Genomic DNA, 21,298 nt, shown 5'->3' on the forward strand with positions numbered 1-21,298 from the left:
AGCGAACGTTTCCTCACGCAATTTTTTTATTGTTCTAAACTTTTGTCTCAGTTGCTCTGCAGTAATTCCGAATCTGACATAAACCAACTGTTTAAATGCTTCAAAATCTTTAGATTGATCAGATGGCATTTGAGAATAAATCTCGGTTAATGTTCCACTAATACGCGCTCTCAGTATTTGCATTTTCTCCTCATCTTTTACTTCAAAATCCTCGCAAGCCCTCTCAAAAGAAATGATAAACGCTTCAGGGTCGTCTTTATCTCTAAAGTCAGGGAATCTTTTTAAATCCACCCTGCTAGGATTTTGTGTGGAACTATTGTTGTTGTTTCTATTATCTACAGCTGATAATTCAAGTCGTTTCATTTCTAATAAATATTCTCTTTCCTCCCTTTCTCTTTCTCTCTCAATATTTAAGGCCATTTCTTTCTCTTTCAGTGCCATTGCCTCTCTTTCTCTCTCTCTCTCAATAGCTAAGGTCATTTCTTTCTCTTTCAGTTCTCTCTCTTTTGCCTCAGCTTGTAACTTTAATTCTCTCTCTTTTGCTTCAGCTTGTAATTTTAATTCTCTCTCTTTCAGTGCCATTGCCTCCCTTTCTCTTTCAATATCTAACTTAGCTAGTTCGATTTTCAAATTATATTCCTTCTCAAGTTTCCATTTCTCAAATTCCTCTGAGGCTTTAAAACTCGTCCCCTCAGCAGGATTTTTGTTAACTGTTTCAGTACCGGTTTCTTCAATCTGGGAAACCCCATTTTCTTCTTCAGAGCTTTCTACTTGTGAGTCCCTAAGAGCTGTTTTAGTCTTTCTAGGTGGCATTTTCTATTTATTTGGTGGTATTATTTCTGTACTTAAATCAGGGATGTTTCAGTTAAACTATTTCTTCAGGCTCAGTTTCCACAGTTTAGGTCCAAAGTCACGCCTAAAGTTACCTCAGTGCACTTTGTCCAGCGTACTTTTCCGACCTCTCACTATAAACCTTTCTGCCTGAAATAGTTTCAAACGCAAAGTATCTTTGTAACTCTCTCACAATCTCACAGTCTTAGGCGCTATCACACCACACCCTAGGGCCAGGTAATTCCTCTCTGAATTCCCCTTCTCCCTTTCCAGGTGTATGCGATCCCCTTCCTGACTAGATTGTAGAGTCTCACAGAAGTTTGCTTAAATCCTCTTTAAGCCTCACACTTCACACAATGCGTCACCCTTAAATCTTTCTTGTACCTTGGCACGTCTTGCCAACACTTTAGATCTTTGATCTCAACGTGACCACCACTTTATGACTATCTTTCGTCCCGCCGCTGCCACCACTTTAATGTCGCGGGCCCTTCGCCCTGTACAGCCCACCCCCGGACGTTTTACGGTCTATGAGTGCTGCACCAACGACAAACAGTCCCCAGCTGCAGCCCTTCAGACTACTAGCTGGATCCTGCTTACTTCATTCACCACAGACGAGGATATTGTGAACTAAAAAGTTGTTTATTGAGTACAAAGCTTGTGGTTGCTGATAAATGAAAGGTTGTTCAAGTAGCTTATAACAGTTGTCCTATACCGGCCTAATACCTCTAAATGTTACCGGCCTATTACCTCTAATAGTTAACTAAATATCAATAACAACACGTTTCACAATCTCTTTATCCTCTCTGCTAACTTCCACCTAATACTCTAAACTCCCAGCTCTATCTCCGGACTCACACTTCAACTTCCACCAACCTCAACTAACTCCCTCCTGCCCACACTTCAACTCTAACTACCTTACTGACCACTGGGAGGGGTGTTTTATACCCAGGCTAAGCCCGCCCCCGAGGGTTCTAACTGTCAGAGAAGTTAACCCCTACCTGGCCTTGGGCTAGTTCTCCACATGTATGTCCCTTGGAACGGGGACATGATGTTTTGCTGGGCTCAGCTCCAGGTTTGGGCTGCCTTTTGTGGCCTGGTACCAGCATTGACTGCTCCCCAGTGCCCATTAACACTTTGGTCTCCCTGTCAGCAAAAGTGCTTCAGCTGCCAGTTCTTTCCTATCCCATGCAAACTTACGCAGTGGTACTTGGACAAGAAGTCAAGCAGCTACTCAGCTCTGAATGGCATCTGGTGAATTTTATTTCCAGCAGCGTTGCCAACTGGAGCCACTTGGCTGTTCGGTTTCTGTGATCTGGCAAAGGGCGACACAACTGTCAGCAGGCTGCATTTCAGCTGGGGATATATGTTTGCCCGTCCCTGGTCAAGTCTTGTGGCTGCAGAGGTTCAACATGTGAATATTCTTACCTTTAACAAAAGGCCTTCAGCCCACAGAAATGCAATCTTTATGTTTTAATCATAAAGGCAAACAATCTTGCAAAGAAGTGTTACCATTAGCAAGAAGTAAGAATCCCCACAAAGAAACAGAAAGAAGCATTCAGCTTCTTTTGTATTCTCTGACTTTTCAGTTGTCAGTGCAAGGAAGGGCCATCAATAATATGAAGCAAGCTTGTTTTCTCCTGCTCTGGAGGGTAGGACTCAAACCAATGGCTTCAAGTTACAAGAAAGGAGATTACAACTAAACTTCAGGAAGATGTTTCTGACTGTAAGGTAAGGTTACCAGGCGTCCCCATTTCCCGGGGACAGTCCCCGGATTTACAAATCAGTCCCCTGACAAAATTCATTGAAGGTGAAAAGTGTCCCCAGATTCATTGAAAAATATATTGTAACCTTACAGTAAGGGATGTTTGACAGTGGAACGGACTCCTTCGGGAGATTGTGAGCTCTCCTTCACTGGAGGTTTTTAAGCAGAGGTTGTATAGCCATCTGTCATGGATGCCATCCTGTTATGGATTTAGCTAATATTCCTGCATTGCAGGGGTTGGGCTAGATGACACTTGGGGTCCTTCCAACACCACGATTCTATGATTCAATTACAGGGTCACTCTCACAGATAACATAATTACCGGTATTCCTGCTCTGAAAAGAGTTCTGGAGCTCTACTCCTCAGGGTTCTCCCTCCAGTACACCACTGTCAAGTGCTGAAGCCAGGCCTACTTTTATTGTTACTCTATAAAACACTGTGCACATTGGGGGCAGAGCATCCTGGAAGTGCCACCTTGCCCTGCCCTGCCACCGCCATACCTGCCACCTTCGCTTCTCCGCCGACCAATTTCAGGCAGGACTTCTACAATGTTTTTGGATGCAATTTCACCCAAAATAAGTGCCGATACTGCTGCCACTTCTGCACCAGTGGTGAATGAGGTGGTGTGACTGCGGGGCTCCTGCCTTGGGGGCTTCTGCCATCTGAGGCAACTGCCTCAGTCTGCCTAATGGCTGAGCCGGCTCTGGTGCACATTAATGGTTGTTGTCATTAAAGCTTCATTGTCTCACTTTAGTCATTAATACTTGATTGCCTGACTTTGCTTTCCTGGCATTGCATTGCATGCATACAGGTGTCATGTTTAGAATGCACCTGCTGAAACCAGTAGGATCTGAAGAAGTGTGCATGCACACCAAAGCTCATACCAATAACAAACTTAGTTGGTCTCTAAGGTGCTACTGGAAGGAATTTTTTTTTATTTTGTTTCAACTACAGCAGACCAACACGGCTACCTACCTGTCAGTAGGACTTAAGTTAGTCATGATGACTCATGTAACGATTCCAACTCAAAGCATGATTAAATTCGGATCGACCCCTTTGATTTTAATTGCAGCAACTTCCTTATTTAAGCATATATAACAAGCATTTCATCAAGCCCAGAATGTGACAGTGTCATCCAAGGTAGAACATTAAACAAAGAAAAATGCTTTAACTGCCTCGTCAATAATCCCAGAAAGGGAGTTTTGTACCTTTTAATGCACTGCCAGATGATTCACTGTTGTGTTTGACTAGATCTATGGAAACTGATATTCTTCGCATGTTCATTTTCTTGTTATTACTTGTTTCCTGCAGTTCTTTTTCGGTTGTTAGGCAATTACATTGTTACTTAAAAAAAAATCATAAAACTGTAGAGTTGGAAGGGACCTGGAGGGTCATCTAGTCCAAGGAAAATACAGAAATCATTTGAGCTTTTTGTTTGTTTCCAAAATCTATAATCTATGGATTTACATTTTAAGTAAATCTTTCCTCATAGTTCATAGAACTGAAATAGCTTCCTAGCACTTATTTATTTAGAAAAATATTTATACAGTGGAACCTTGGTTGTCGAACACTTCGGAAGTCAAATGTTTCGGCTTCCGAATGCCAACAACCTGGATGTGAATGCTCCCATTTTCGAATGCACCCCAGAAGTCGAATGGCTTCTGTGGCATGTTTCTCCATTTTTTCAATGGATTTTGCTGACCAGCAATTGCGCCTTGGTTATCGAACATTTCAGAAGTTGAATGGTCTTCCAGAACAGATTACGTTCGACAACTGGGGTTCCACTGTATACTGCTATTTTATAAAATATATCAAAGTGGTTCATGACAAAAGCCAACATAAAACAATGCAGTAAAAACCATACAGTAAAAAACAGACATCAATTAATCATTGTGGAAAGATGCATTCTTATTTGCCTGGTGGAGTCGGAAAGTTGTCAGCGGGCATTTAAATGTTGAAACAGAAGGTTGCAGCTCCAGGTGGCAGGAGTTGCACTTATATGCTTATAAGCATGTTTGGGGTAACATGAGTCCCATTGAAATTAATGGAACTCGGGGGTCAGAATAACATTAGAGCCCCAACGTAGAGGGTGCTGAAAATCACTAACCCTTGGTTATGCTCCATATGCCTATATTGGAAGCAAATTACTCTAAGTATTATTTGTGTGTTTGTGTTTGTTTGTTTGTTTGTTTGTTTGTGTGTACACACACACACACACATCTTGAAATATCATCTCAAACATGTGGGGTAGCCTCTGCATACCAGTACCAGCAGTCACCCAGGATAGGCAGCACTGGCATGGGGATAATGGTAATGTGTTGCACTTTCAGTGTTCAAAGTGCTTCACTTGTGTTATTAATTTGAAATCCTTACAGCTCTGTAAGATCAATCCTTATGATTAACCCCTATACTGCAGATAGGACAGGGGCTGCTGAGCAAGTTGAGGCTAAGACAATGTTTCTTACCTAAAACCATCTAGTGAGTTCATGGCATAAGAGATGTTTGAGCCAGGGGCTTCCTGCTTTGTTGCCAAGTCTCTTAAATTTTGCACTCTCTCAAATTTAACATCTGTATGGAGAACTGCTGCAGGCAAGTGTTTTTTTTTTTAAATAAGACTTCAAGCAGGGCTTTCCACAAAAGGTGATTTACAGTGGTACCTTGGGTTACATACGCTTCAGGTTACATACGCTTCAGGTTACATACTCCAACCCAGAAATAACGCTTCAGGTTAAGAACTTTGCTTCAGGATAAGAACAGAAATCGTGCTCTGGCGGTGCAGCGGCAGCGGGAAGTCCCATTAGCTAAAGTGGTGCTTCAGGTTAAGAACAGTTTCAGGTTAAGAACGGACCTCTGGAACGAATTAAGTACATAACCAGAGGTACCACTGTACTTCCTACAAGAATATCACCATTGTAAAGCTGCAATATCATGCTTCCATGGGTTCTTGCTGCTGCATTCTGGACCAATTAAATTCACAGAGACACTTCCAAAGTTTTCCCATGTAGAGTGCATTGCAAAAAGAAATCCAGCCTGGATATGTGTTGACCTGAAAGGTGAGCTGGTCTGGAAGCTCTGCTTGCAGCATATTGATGGTCAAGATGACCCCTGCCAAATTGGTGGCAGCTGTAGTGTTGAGCTCATATGTGCTTCACATGCTTTGGTGTATCCACAGGCCCGGGGCATAGCTAGAGTTGGAGTTAACGGTTAATACCATCCCCATGTGTTCCCATGTGACCTAGCCTGCCAAATAAAGATTGTGTGTATCTTTGGGTTTGGACAAGCCATCTCCTTGCTGTAGAGTCCATCCCACGGAATGCTGTGAGCAGAGGCAAGGAAGGAGCCGTTGGACCTTTGCTATGTTTGCACCCTTCTTTAATAAATTGTTAGACCTGATCACTCCAGTGGTTTGGGTGTCTTTCTTTGGAATTCCAGAGTATCTGAATTCCTGTGAGCCCTCCTCTAGCTCTGCAAGGTGTTTCAGGATAGAACTAAGGCATTCCTTCCATGGTGAGATCATAATAATAATAATAATAATAATAAACTTTATTACGGTCATAGACCAGCAAGAGAGAAAATAAAACGATAGTACATAAAATAAATATGCAGGAAGTAGAAACTAAAGTATGGCAATCAGCTCTACAGTATTGGATAAGAGTGAAAACGTCCCCAAATGGTCTTCTTCCTTTAATCAATACTGATAGTTTTCAATCCACTTGGGAACAGACTATTCAAAAGAAATTAGCCTTGTATGGACTGCCGGTGGCGACTACTCTATCTATGGGAAGCGATAGGGCGAAAAAGATTATTAGGGAAAGAATCGCTGATATCGACCGCCAAAACACCTTAACTCGTCTTCCCTCAACGTACAGACAACTGTATGAGCACCGCCCAAACCACCCAGCTATCTACCTAAAGACGTTAGAAAACCCGAGACACCGATGGGCCTTTACTAGGGCTCGTTTTAATGCATTACCCTCGGCGTTACTAACTGGTAGATATCTTCGGATCCCAATAGAACAGAGGCTATGTCCTTGTGATCTCAAGGAAATTGAATCTATTAGCCACGTTCTCCTATACTGCACTCTGTATCGAGATTTGAGGAAGGAGTTAATCAAACCCCTATTAAAAAATCTACCAGACCGTTCAATTGAAATGCTGACTAGATACTTAATTGAGGACACCAACCCAGAGCGAACTATGACTGTAGATGGTGAGATCAAACCTTCAAGAACAGGGGCCGACGGCACACTAGCCTAAGGTGGGTCAACAGCTGCTACCTGGACATCCAAACAAAAGCTGGATCTAGGAGCACCCCCTGCCTGTTGAAGGAGAGTGATAACCTATGCATGAGATGCTGAATCCCTATTCCAGAATTGGCTCTCTCTTAACCAGGATCACCTCTTACATTGTCAGGGTCTGTTCCTCCTCCATTTAGACTATCACCACCTGCAGTACTGTATTTCTGTTTAAGTTACAGCAACCATTTCTAAAGTTGCATCTACACATACACATTCACATATGCAAATACAAATACAAATAACAGATACTGTTAGAACCGCGAGATAAACAGCTCCCTGCTGCCCTGGTGAGTAGCTGTTTGTGATTGATTTCAAATGCCAAGAAGGTATTTCAAAAAAAATAAATCATAATATTGCTTTACCAACTGGCAGTGAATGAAAAACATATGTGGTGCTTGAAAAGGGGGAAATGAAATCAGCTTTAGCATTTCTGCATGAATTAGGAGGGAGTACCTGTTGCTCCATGAATTAATCAGATGATGAGATTCAGTTAGCAAAAGAAAACACTTTTATCTATTATATTTGGTTTCCCTCTTGGTTATACAGGCCACTGCTTATTCTAGCTGAGGTAAGAAGAGCTGGGCCACCCATTAGATGGGGTGAAGCAGCTGCCTCAGGCACTAGAAGCCCAAGAGACTGTGCCCTGCTTGCTCCACTGCTTCTTCCACCCCACCCCACCCCACCTGGGCAGAGAAGTTGAGTGCCAAGGCCTCACAGAACAAATTTGGGCAAGAGGGGTTTGTTTTGTTTTTTGGCGGTGGCAGTGGTGGGGTGGGGGGTGAGGCATGGCTGCAGGAGATGCAGCGACTGGGGGTGGCGGCAGGAGACAGCACATTCCTCTTTCATGAAATGGGACAGGCTGCCCCTGGAGGTAAGCATCAGGATCTAAACTGCTCATTTGGAAAATATGTTCACAATTGGTGTATAGAATCATAGAATTGTAGAATTGCAAGGGATCCTAAAGGTCATCTAATCCAACACCCCGCGATGCAGGAATCCTGCCCACAGCCATCCCTGGGTGGGCTCAAACCACCAACCTTCTGATTAACAGACAGACCCACTACACCGCTGCAATTGCTTTAACAAGAGGGTTTTTTATTGGGTTGTTATTTTTGTTTTGATTTTATGTATTTGATATTTTATGTGAACTGTCCTGAGACCTTTGGGTATATGACGGTATAGAAATCAAATAAATTACTAAATAAAATGGAATGAATGAATGAATGAAAATACACCCAAGGAAATTAAGATAGAACAGCTTCACAAAATTCAATTTCGATAACAAATTAGAGTTGATAAGCTGTAATAATTCAGTTAAACTTCAAACCTTTTATGTAACTCAAGCTGAAAAGTAAACTGAGAACATTATTAATCTTATCCTAAAAGCTTCAAATGTTACTTACTTTGGAACATAAAAATAGAGACAATGTAATTTTTATATAGTAAATCCTTTTATACTGTATGTAAACATTACCAGTTTATGTCAATTATTTAAAAAAAATACTCTGAATTCCAGCTACAATGTTTAGTCCATCAGTTTGTTAGATAATTGGAACCTGCAACAAAATGTCTATTCTCTTCACCCTAACATGAATGTCCCTGTTCAGGGTTCTAGCTAGTCACCCATGCCCTCCTCCATTATAGTATAGTATATTATAGTATATGCCAGGGTTTCCCAAACTTGGTTCTCCAACTGTTTTTGGACTTCAACTCAAATCATCCCTAGCTAGCAGGACCAGTGGTCAGGGATGATGGGAACTGTACTCCAACAACAGCTGGGGAAAGTTTGTGAAAGCTATAGCTTTCATGGGGAATGAGAGCCGGTGTGGTGTAGTGGTCAAGAGCGGTGGACTCGTAATCTGGTGAACCGGGTTCGCATCTCCGCTCCTCCACATGCAGCTGCTGGGTGACCTTGGGCTAGTCACACTTCTTTGAAGTCTCTCAGCCCCACTCACCTCACAGAGTGTTTGTTGTGGGGGAGGAAGGGAAAGGAGAATGTTAGCTGCTTTGAGACTCCTTCGGGTAGTGGTAAAGTGGGATGTCAAATCCAAACTCTTCTTCTTCTTCTATGGCTCACCAGATGTTGCTGAACTATGACTACCATCAGCTCTGGTCATTGTCCATGCTTACTGGGGTGACAGGAGTTGTAATTCAGCAACATCTGGAGGGGCAAAGGTTCCCCACACCTGTTTTAATGCAATGAAGCAGGGCTTTCCATACCCACACCCAATTTTATTTTCCAACTGTTCCTTAACATTATGCAGATACTGAGTATGTTCAATCCTCTTTGCATTTTTTAAAAAATCTACTTCTACAAACTTTAGGGCTCCCTAGAGAATGTGAATACTCCCTCTTGTTTTGGCTCCAGTTCTATTGGCAATCACAGTGCTCACTATTAGTTCAATATTAGAGGGAGTGCAGATGTAGTGTGGATTTAAAAAGTACTCCAAGGTAATTTAAAAATGCACTGCCAATTTTAAAAGTACCCCAATCAATGCAAATGGCAAGCACTATCTTACTTATTTATTTTGTGTGCGTTTACAATCCACACTTTCATAAAAATATATATATCAAGGCAGTATGCAACATAAAAGAATAAAATCAGCAAAAAGCATCCATAAAAATAACATTTTAAAAAAAATCAATAAATTATCAATAAATAGAGAACAACCATATTGCAAACGCGTGCCTAAACAATACAGTTTTCCAAAGGCATCTGAAAGAAGCAAGAGATCTTAGAAGAAACATTCTCTACTGCAGGAGCTTACTAAACTGTGTGTCGCAACGCGTTAGTGTGTCGGCTGCAGTGTGTAGGTGTGTCACGTGAACACTCCCTACACTCCTAGAAAGAAGAAGAAAAAGAGTTTGGATTTGATATCCCGCTTTATCACTACCCTAAGGAGTCTCAAAGCGGCTAACATTCTCCTTCCCCTTCCTCTCCCACAACAAACACTCTGTGAGGTGAGTGGGGCTGAGAGACTTCATAGAAGTATGACTAGCCCAAGCTGCATGTGGAGGAGCAGAGATGCGAACCCGTTTTCCCAGATTATGAGACTACTGCTCTTAACCACTACACCACACTGGCTCTCCAGAAAGGGATTAGTTTAATCTCCAGTTTGCTAGTAAAACCAAATTCTGTTTCACAAAATGATGCATCTCTAAAAAGTGTGTCACCAATGTGAGATGTTTGGAAAGCTCTGCTCTACTGGGTGAGAGAGAATGGAAAATACTTCTAAGATGATAGCTGCTATGACAAAAATGCATTTCATATAATACAAAGACAATATAAAGAAAAATATTTTCTTTCTTTTGGATGTTCACATGTGTTGCAGTTGTCTTTCTCATATGCACATGTTAGCAGATTTAGTTAACTAAACTTCATAGGTGGTATCCAACAAAGTAGTTCCATTAGCAGAAGGGACTTTGCCTGCACACCAGAACTTCCTCTTCCTCTCCTCTCCTCATGCCCCATCTGTTTTGGGGCTTCTCCCAATCCTCTGGAGAAGATTTGTGGAGGGTGTGGGGGTGCACGGGGGGAGAGAAGGGAGAGAAATCTACGCTGTGCAAACATAAATCCTTGTGCCAATGGAACTTCTATTATTCCCCTATGATGAACTAAGGTTTGTAACTAGGCAATTGCTTTAGTTTTATAAGACTTTCCAGAGTTCAATATTTGTAAGATACATAAACTGAATTCACACATAACATGAAAACATGAGGGTTCTTTAAATGTCTGAACTTGAGTTGATAATCACAGACTAATGTTAAGTGTGGTCTGGTGAATTCAGAGGCTGCTGGCAAACTAGTTAAGGACATTGCTGTGCTTTCAGAGACTGCTGTGCTACAGGAAATGGAACTTGCTCCCTGTCAAAATCTTGCAATGGTGTGAACATGAAGGCATTGCCATTGGGTAAGTACTGAATGCCTAACAAAATTGAAAAGTGTCTAACCTTGGTTTAGGAGGGGTCCAGAAGTAAGCTTCATGAGCTACAAAGAGGAGATGGGCATAAGTATCTAGCAAGCCTCTCAGTCAGTGGAAATTTATTAGTAGTGGTTGGCAGGAGAAAGATTGGACTGTGGCTTTGGAGGGTTTGGGTGGGCTTAGAATCTTAAGAGAGTTATGCCCCACTTTGACCAGCAAAGGAACCTCCACTGATAGGTACTAACATTGTTCACCACATTGGGGGGGCTTTGGACTAAAAAGTGGTATATAAATAAACCATACCATAGCAGATATGTATGTGAATATGGTACAATCTAGAATTATTTTAGCACTGAAACTCAGCAGTTTACACTGATTCCCAGAAGTGCATAGGTCACGAGCAAGATGTGCAATGAATTCACATTTTGTTGAAGTCAATTAGATTAATGTTCATAGGCAACAGTATAGACAGCTCTATCATGTCAAATCAAGGTAATACTAAGAAGTCTCAGCAGCATAGCCCCAATGGAGAACTGAATAGAAATGTCAGCAGCTGACATTATAATGGAAGGGAACATAGAAGAAGAGAAGAAGAAGAAGAAGAGTTTGGATTTAATATCCCGCTTTATCACTACCCAAAGGAGTCTCAAAGCGGCTAACATTCTCCTTCCCCTTCCTCCCCCGCAACAAACACTCTGTGAGGTGAGTGGGGCTGAGAGACTTCAAAGAAGTGTGACTAGCCCAAGGTCACCCAGCAGCTGCATGTGGAAGAGCGGAGACGCAAACCCGGTTCACCAGATTACGAGTCTACCACTCTTAACCACTACACCACACTGGCTCTCTCTCACTATCATAGGTCAGTAGATGCTTAATATATCCTGATCAATATCAGTTGTTTGAAATGAGCATCATGTGGTGGGGGAAGAAAACAGAATGATTATAGGTCACCAACTCTTCTCATCTATGTAATCATTAAAGTTATTTTAAAATGTCAGTATCAAATTATGATTAAACAGGCCAGACATTTGTTGTTCTAGGTTTCCTTAGCTTGTAAATGAAAAAATGCCTAAGTGTTCTACAAGGACATTTCTAATGTTGATTTGAGTTTAGTATATTCCACAAGCAGAGAATTGTTTTGAATAGATTGTTGTTGGCATGACAACAGAAACGAGAAGGAAAAGTGTGTGTCTTTATTCATAAGGATGGAATATTTTTCATTACATATATTGCCTGACCAGTTTTGTATTTCCTCTAATTAAACATTAACCTAAAACACCTGTAGATTAAATGCATACTGTGAAGGTTTTGTTTTTTGGTTTTTAAGCATTTGCTGCATCTCTCATTACGACCCCACTTTTTAGCTATAGTAGTCTTGTGCAGATGGCCAGTCCAAATAAAAACGAATGCTTGTCATTCTGGTCTGTTTTCATGAAGGCTTTGGTGCCCAGTTATGCATCACCAAAAAAGAGGACACGTTTGAATTCTTTAAGAGTTCTTGGGTGGATGTCCTAATGATTTGCCAATTATTGTTTTATAAATAAGGCTAGAACTTGTCATCACTGTCTTATGGAGGGGAGCTATTTAGATAGTAATTTGCATTGCTTCACTTACTTCAAAATGTGGTAAGCCAGCCCTGCTGCATTTGGGGGCCCTCTGGCTTATTTGTCTGCCCCAAAGTCTTGCATTGATGGCACCACTAGCTGTAATCATACGCACATTCACCTGGCAGTAACACCCACTAAACTCAATGGGACTTAATTGCTGAGTAGAGAGATGCACAGGACTGAGCTGAAAGAGGTTCTCTGCATTTTGAAACCTTGAAACCTTTATTAATGTGTAATATTTCACATGTTGCCTTTCCAAAATAAAGATCTACAACAGGCAGTTTACATTTCTTTATAAGCACCCTAGAATTAATATCAGCATAATAGCTTAACACTCAGAATAGACAAAAAATAAGACATTTTAAAACCTTAAGTAGCAGAGAAATCCTTTATCTGCCTCACCAAAGGCTATGTGAAAGACTAATGCTTTTAAGTGCCACCTGAAACTCATCAGACAGGAATATCTTTTGAAAGAGAGTTTTGTAATTTGAATTTGGTATGTAAACTAATGCAAACCATGATTTGCATAATTTATTCCAAGTACCAAAAGTGCATTTCTGACTGGAGTGGAGATTATTGCCAGCCTTGATGAAAGTTCATATATCATTGGCTTACTACAAAAATATGTATTCAGAAATCATCCAAATGAAGAAAATGCATTATTTATCAATGCTGGTTCATTCTTAATTTCCAGTAATCACTTCTTAACTCTCTTACTTTATGAAGTCTTATTTGAATGAAGCTAAGCAGCACTATGACAGGTAGACAGAGCCTCACAAATCTTTCACAGCAGGCTATTGAATGGTCCATTGTTAATGATGAAGTGCTAGACAATTTATAGGATGCAACAGAGGCAGGTAGATATATTTTATTTGTAGCGACACTGCCATATGGTATGCATGGCTGTGTGTTTGTACCTCTTGCGCCACTTGTACTCTAGTCATTACCTGGCCTGTTTCATCACTTGGAGCTCCTCAGAACTTCTCAGACTCCCTGAGGATTCATGTCAATGGCCCTCTCCATCTTAATTGTTGTTTAGTCGTCTTAGTCGTGTTCGACTCTCCGAGACCCCATGAACCAGAGCATGCCTTGGAAACTCTCACTTTCTTCTCAGAGCTTCTCCTTATGTCCATGGAGTTTTTTTGGCAAAATACTGGAGTGGTTTGCCAGTTCCTTCTCCAGGTGGATCACATTTAGTCAAAACTCTCAGCTATGACCTGTCCATCTTGGGTGGCTCTGCACAGCATAGCTCATAGCTTCTTGGAGTTATTCAAACCTCTTCGCCGCAACAAGGCAGTGATCCATGAAGGGGCTCCATCTTAATATTCCACGGTAAAACTAGGGCATCAACAGAAGCATCTATCATACTGCCTGGAAAATTCCCCAGAGTGCTCAGAAATCCTTCAACTTAACTGTTCTCCTGTGGCGTTGGCCCTTCCTAGGGTATACATATAGGAAAAGGAGTAAGTAAGGGGTTAAGTGGCTGGCCCTAGGCTAACCAATAAACAGAGGGGGGAGGAGCTAGGGGCAGCTGAGGGAGTCAGTTAGAGTTAGAGAGCGGGGAGTTAAAGAGAGTTGATGAAGAGAGTTGATCGAGGGAGTTGGTTGGTGGGTGGTTGTTGATTGAGAGGGTTGGTGGTGAGGTATAGTGGTGAGCGTAGGCAGGGTTGTAACCAATTTCTTAAGTTGTTGAAGTTTTTAAATAAACACTTATTATTTTGTTTAAAATTGCACCCTGACTGTGAAAGTTATTACCAGGGAGGGGATCCTGGTTGGTGGCAGCGAAGCGCGTGGTGGCACAGGGATCAATAGTCCGTCAAACGACCGGGGACCCTGTGTGATCGCCACATCTCCCTCCCCTGCAGGGTGTGCAAGTCACACCCAAACCAGACCAAACCTCACCAAGAAGTGATCTGTGCATGCCAATGGATCACACCCCCACACACCCCAGAACCAACATATCCTTCCCAATCCCCTGTGTGACAAAAACCAGATCTAAGGTACGACCTACAATATGCATTGGTTGTATGGTGCACTGAGAAAGCCCCACACAACCATGAAGTCCTGAGCTGGACAGGCAAAGCAGGATTGCATGGATATTGAAGACGCTCAGCACTTCTGTCCTACGATTATCCAATGCCACACCGGAGACCCCCTCCACTAGCTCAGTCATGGAGGTGGTTGAGCTGCAGGGGGGCCCAGTGCACCAACAAGATCCTTTTTCAGTGTCTACCACCCAGAACCAAGTACAAAACCCGCAAGTCCAGCTCCCTGATGAACTCACTATCCTGGCTGGAGACTTCGCTCACATATATACATTTCCTCAGTAGAAATCCTCAAGATTTCTAACAACATAACCAATGCTAAGCATCTTCAGTATTTATTTATTTTTAATGAAGTGGGCATAACAAATGGAATTACCTCATTTGTAGACTCATCCAAGCCCTCATCCAGGCTGGCATCTTCTGCTGCCGGCTGGTAATTAAAAAGAGAGAGAGAGAGATGTTATGAAGACACTGTAAATCTGAGAAACCATTAAACTGCACATCAAATACATAAATTGTTCTTTTTTAAACAAAAAAAACAGCTATTGTAACATTATTGCATATAACTGGATTTATTTCATTCAGTGGCTAAAAACAACACAGAATCAGTGAGTGATTATAGCAATATTATTTTATCTGTCATGTTTTTATCTTGCCCTTCCTCAAAAGGGTATCCCTGTGAGGTAGATTAGGATAAGAGCCAATAACTGGTTCATGGTTCATAAGAAGACCCTGCTGAATAAGATTGAATCAATGCCTAACATGGTGATGACGGAATAAATGATGCAAGGAAGGAACTGCAGCCCAAGATAAAAAAGAGGTAGTAAGGGAGCACTTGGCTACTTTAAATGAATTCAGATCTCCAAGGCCTGATGAGCTGCACCCAAGGGTACTAAAGGAGCTTGCAGATGTAATCTCAGCGCATCTTTCTATAATATTTGAGAATTCTTGGAGAACAGGTGAGGTCCCTGCGGACTGGAGGCAGGCAAATGTTGTTCCCATCTTCAAAATGGGGGGGGGGGAGATCCAGGTAACTACCGACTGGTCAGCTTGATGTCTATACCAAGAAAGGTCCTAGAACAGATAATTAAACAGTGGGTCTGTGAGCACTTAGAAAAACATGCTGTGATTACTAAGACCCAGCATGGGTTTCTAAAAAGTAAGTCATGCCATACAAATCTCATTTCTTTTTTTGATAGAGTTACTAGCCTGGTGGATCAGGGGAATGCTGTGGACGTATTGTATCTTGATTTTAGTAAAGCTTTTGACAAAGTGCCCCATGGTATTCTTGTGAAGAAGCTGGTAAAATGTGGACTAGACAAGATAACTGTTAGGTGGATTTGTAACTGGTTGACTGACTGAACACAAAGAAAATGTATCTGAAGAAGTGTGCATGCACACGAAAGCTCATACCAAGAACAAACTTAGTTGGTCTCTAAGGTGCTACTGGAAGGATTTTTTTATTTTTTTTATTTTGTTTTGAACACAAAGAGTACTTACTAATAGTTCCTAATCAACCTGAGGAAAAGTGATAAGTGGGGTGCCACAGGGTTCTGTCCTGGGCCTATTGTTGTTCAACATCTTTATAAACAACTTGGATGAAGATATTGAGGGGATGCTCATCGAGCCTGCATATGACACCAAACTGGGAGGGGTAGCCAATGCCAGAGAAGACAGAATCAGGATTCAAGATGACCTTGTGGATTGGAGAACTAACAAAATGATTTTCAGTAGGGACAAATATAAGGTTCTACACGTAGGCAGGAAATACCAGCTGCCAAATATAAGATGGGAAACGTCTGGCTCGCCAGTGAAAAGTATCTAGAGGTCTTAGTATCAACAGTGTGATTCAGCACCAAAATAAAAGCTTTGTGATGGTAAGAGCTGTTCAACAGACCTCAGGACATTGTGGACTCTCCTTCCTTAGGGGTTTTTAGGCAGAAGACGTTGAATGTCTGTCATGTATGATCTAGTTGAGATTCCTGCATTGCAGGAGGTTGGATTAGATTTCCTCAGGGTCCCTTCCAACTCTACAATTCTATGATTCTATGAAAGTGCCATGAAGGGATGACCTGGTAACTGTGATCTATGATTTGGTTTCTCTAGACTGAATTATTGCAATGCACAGTTTGTGGGGCTTCCCCTGAATATGACTGGAGTCACAACTAGTGCAAAATGCAGCTGCCAGACTGCAGACTGGCACAGCTAGCAGGACTTATATTACACTAATTCTGAGAGAACTGCACTGGTAGCCTATTTGTTTTCAGGGACAAGTTAAGGTACTGACATATAAAGCCCTTAACAGCTTGGGTCCCAAGATCACCTCATTCTTTATAAACCAGACTGGAAATAAACATTGGCAAATGAGACCTCATTGGAAATCCCAGTGCCCTCAGAGGTCTATGGGATGGCACATGTAGAACAGGGTTGCCATATTTCACAAACCAGGACACCCCTAAAAATGTAATTTTTCAATTGACTTGCCTAAGATCCAGGACAAAGCGCTACCTTTTGGAAATTCCCCCTGGACATCAATTCCACCTTTGAAATCCCAGTAATGTCTGGGAAGATCCAGACGTATGTCAGTCCTATGTAAGATGGTCTTCTCAGTGGCCCCCAGACCCAAGAAGCTTTGGGCATAGTTTTTTATCCAGGCTTTTGGAAATGTCTGATTACCGTTCATCCTCTTTTAATAGCTTTACTTGTTGCACTGCTGTTTTAGTGATTCATTATTTGTGTATTTTGTGTATTTTACTGTCTTAATACAGTGTCACTGTGGTCAAAACCACTGAGCCTAGGGCTTTCCAATCAGAAGGTCGGCGGTTCGAATCCCTGTGATGGGGTGAGCTCCCATTGTTCGGTCCCAGGTCCTGCCAACCTAGCAGTTTGAAAGCGCGTCAAGTGCATGTAGATAAATAGGTACCGCTCCAGCGGGAAGGTAAACGGCGTTTCCGTGTGCTACTCTGGTTCGCCAGAAGCAGCTTAGTCATGCTGGCCACATGACCTGGAACAACTGTCTGCAGACAAACGCTGGCTCCATTGGCCAGTAAAGCGAGATGAGCGCCGCAACCCCAGAGTTGTTCGCGACTGGACTTAACTGTCAGGGGTCATTTACCTTTACCTTTTAATCCACACTAGGATCCTTTGTAAAGGGTGGGTAATGAATGTATGGAATAATTAACAAATTAACTAACGTTAGTGGATTGTACACTTTTTGTAGGGGTTGGGATACGTGCACAATCTTTACCTCCTGGATATAGTATGATATTACATCTACACCTGTTTCTTTTGTAAGCACAGTATAAGGCACTGAATGGAAATTTGTTTTTATGATCATGAGCCTGTAATTCATGCATTTAAGAAAATATTACGATCAAATTAAGTCAAAGGAAGATAAAAGAGATAAAAATAAAGAGAAAGCCACATGAGTGAAAAGATACAAAGGGTACTTCCAAATGGGTATTTATTGTGGGGTGGGCATTCTGTGTGCATGCAAGTTTTTTTTGCAGCTTCCATCCACACAACACTGTTGTCAAAATGCCAGCCCATGTTTTCAAACACATTTAATTCAGACCTACCCTTTCTAGGAAAAATCTGATAGATAGATAGATAGATAGATAGATAGATAGATAGATAGATAGATAACCAAACTGTTTGCCAGTGATCAATTTGTGGTATCTCAACAATCTGTTTACAGTGTTAAACCCCTGTATGGAAACATCCAAAGGTCTTAAAACACGTTTACTGTGAAGTCACATCTCTTTTGGTGGGAATCGCTTCCTAAGTAAGCATGCTTATGTCTGAATAATTACTGGGGGGTTTTATGCAAGAGTATGGGTGAATAATCGAGAACAGACTTGTTCAATTAACATTACAAGATTATGAATAATCTTGTTGACTTGAAATCAAGACAGACTGTATTTTGTAAAGCTGGAAAAACAACAAAATCTTTCTCTGAGGGAGAACATAAAACACAACCAGTTTTGAGCATAGCTCATACCATTTGCACTAGGGTTTTAAAAGGACAAACCTCCCAAGTTCCACATCTGTTGCTTAGGTACAGCTCATTATAAGGTAATACATCATATGCATAATGGTAGAAGCTGAATTCTGATGTTAAAATTGATGCCCCATTCATGTCTCATTTTGCCTGTAAAACAGGACTGCAGATTTCCTTGATCATGCAGTACACACAACAACACTATACCCCCAAAGTTCTATATTTCTATATTAAAAGAGAATTATCCCTTTTCTTTCACATGAGAGGATGTCTCTTCTAATGTAGTGTGTGTGTGCTATGATGCATACATGCATCATCATGCAGTGCCAGCAAGTGTCATGTACCATTTTAGAAGAGGTGCAACTACCTTAATGTTTTTGATTCAGAGATGGTGATTTTAAATAAATAAGATGAAGCAGAATGAAAGATGGCACCCGCCAGCATTGTGTGATGGTGCCCACTCTCTCAGCCAAAGAACCTTGAAGTCCACAGACACCCATAAACCAGTTCCTTTGAAACCCTATAGAATAAAAGCTAAATGGCACTGCTTTGTGTATCTGATATTCACAAGAAATTGAAGGCTTCTTAACATTATTTTTAAAAATGGTTTTTTTCCTGCCCGATTATTGTTTTTTTATTTTCATACATGTTTTAATGCTGTGGTGACAAAGCTACTTCAATCATTCAATGTATGAATGACTGAAGCAGAAGAAAATTCTGAAATACTCAGGCTACCGTCCTGTATCCTCTAGTGTTACCATCACATTCCACTGAACTGCTGTAGAGTAGGAATATTGTGGTATTGAGATCTCAAATCACTTGTTCAGTCAGAATCTCACTAGAGTTGTGTTGTGCACAATTGCTTTATACATCAAACACTGACATCCACAAGCATAAGGTTAGCTGGTAAAGTCCTCTATGGCTGCTACCAGAATAAGAGGGATGAGAAATTTATATTCATCCACCTCTCTTCCAGAACATTTTAGCTTACTATGTATCTGCCTGCAGAACCATAGTAAAGATGCTGTAGCATAGCCAACTTGTTACCTATGATAACAAGCATCTATTGTAGGTTCAGGTATCAGAAGCAGCCCCATTATTATTTATTTGCTGAACTGTTAGGTGTTAACATTCAGCTCATTTAAACAGAATTCTGTGATAAGGAACTTTCAGGTCATCGAAGTAGCTTTGTGTGATGCTGATAGCTCAGAGAAACAGGTAACTTCATATAAACTACTGAACAGTCATGAGGACATGCAACTGAATGTATTGCCTTTTGACAGAGAGGCACCAATGAAGTACAGTCTCCCAAACAAGTGGCATAAAAAAGAGAACCAATCACTAGTTTCTTCCTGTGTGTGTGGAAGGTGGCAGAAGGCAACACACACACACACACACACACATTGAAGAAGGAAATTAAACTATCAAGTCTGGGTATTTACTGTTCACTGTTATTTACTCTTAAGGAAGAGGGTTGATCACAACTCTTTGTAATTCTGAGGGCACATATGCATGGCAACTGTCCATGCACCTGTTAGTGGCTGTGCTACACAACAAAAGGGAAAGGTGGAAATTGTCCCCGCCTCCCAGTACAAGCAACTTTACACCAAACAGTTGCCCCAAGGGCCAGAAGTCTTGCTATCCTATGAGTTGCTCAGTCCTAACCAAGGCAAGGGCCATCTCTTTGTGGTCGCAGCAGGGAAAGGCAAGCCCATACACAAAAAGGCAACTTTGAGGAACAATATGCAGCCGTCTCTGGTGCTGAATGAACACACAAGGCACCAACTTTGTGAATCGCACACGCGCAGGGCTGCTCCCACGCTGCTCCCCGCCTTCTCCGAGGACTAATGCAGAAATCCTGCGAAGCTGAAGCTGCCTGCCAAGCACTGCAGGGTCCAGAGGCTCGCAAACAGCGCGTGCCAGTTCCTTAAATCGGAGCCGCTTCTTGCATGTGCCTGTGAACAACTAGTCACAAGGCTCCCTTCCTTCCTTCCTCCCCTTCCCATTCTCGCAGAGTATCAACAAGTGGCTCTGCATACGTCACACAGAGAGTGGGGGGAAGAATAGATACACATACACATCTTTAAAGTCCAACTGACCAGATGTTCACTCTTTCCCCTTGGGCTCAGAGAAGTCTCTCCCCCCCCCCCCAGTACACACACAAATAAGTTCCCTAAAAGGGAGAAACCAGCTTCCTAAGGGGTCCCTCGCCCCATTTTGTCCCTGCATGCAAGGCGCTCGGGAGCTGCCGCGCGATGCCTCAGCTTGCTCACCTCCGTTTCCATAGGCTCCACTTCCACTTCTATCTTTTTCCATAGCTCCAGTAAATGGGCAATTGGCATCCCTGAGGACTTTTCTCTTGTCTGCAAGGGAGCAAGGGAGAGCGCGGCGCGCGCTGGAGGAGCTTTGGCGAGGAGGAAGCAGAAGAAAAGGAGGGAAGGAAGAAGAGAGGAGAAGAAGAGAGGAGTCCCGAGGGAAGGCACCTCTCCACTTGAGGGCGCTTGGCGGCGGGGCGGGGCGGGAGCGCGGGCTCTCTAATCAATGGCTTCTCCAACGGCCACTGAACTGCCCGGGGAGAGTCTGAGAGGAGCTGCCGCCGCTTCTGCTTCACAGCGCTCGTCTGAAAGAGAGGGGGGGCGGTAATTACAGCCCTGCGCTGCAAATTGACTTTGTTGGCAGGAGAAGAGCTTCCTTAGCAGCATTTCAACTCCACTACGTTTTACCTCAGTCTCTCTCTCCTCCCTCAACCCACCGTTACGTGTGTGTGTGTGTGTGTGTGTGTTTTCCCTCCCAATTCGTTCTCACACAAAAAAAGCGGGTGAAAGTTGAGCCTAAG

The 21,298-nt window shown here is 42.2% G+C and overlaps 1 protein-coding gene across 1 annotated transcript in view; it reads right to left on the minus strand.

Annotated features, from left to right (window-relative positions):
• RPS6KA2 (ribosomal protein S6 kinase A2) overlaps positions 1-20,830 on the minus strand; it is a 212,836-nt gene extending 192,006 nt beyond the window's left edge. The window contains exons 1-2 of the mRNA XM_033144161.1: positions 20,736-20,830; positions 14,839-14,892 (exon numbers count right to left, since the gene is read on the minus strand). Coding sequence (XP_033000052.1) covers positions 14,839-14,892; positions 20,736-20,804 — 123 coding nt within the window. The 5' untranslated portion in view covers positions 20,805-20,830. The remainder of the gene's footprint in view (positions 1-14,838; positions 14,893-20,735) is intronic.
• Positions 20,831-21,298: the final 468 nt, after the last annotated feature.

This window comes from Lacerta agilis, chromosome 3 (assembly GCF_009819535.1).
Source record: "Lacerta agilis isolate rLacAgi1 chromosome 3, rLacAgi1.pri, whole genome shotgun sequence".
NCBI classification, from domain to species: Eukaryota; Metazoa; Chordata; class Lepidosauria; order Squamata; family Lacertidae; genus Lacerta; species Lacerta agilis.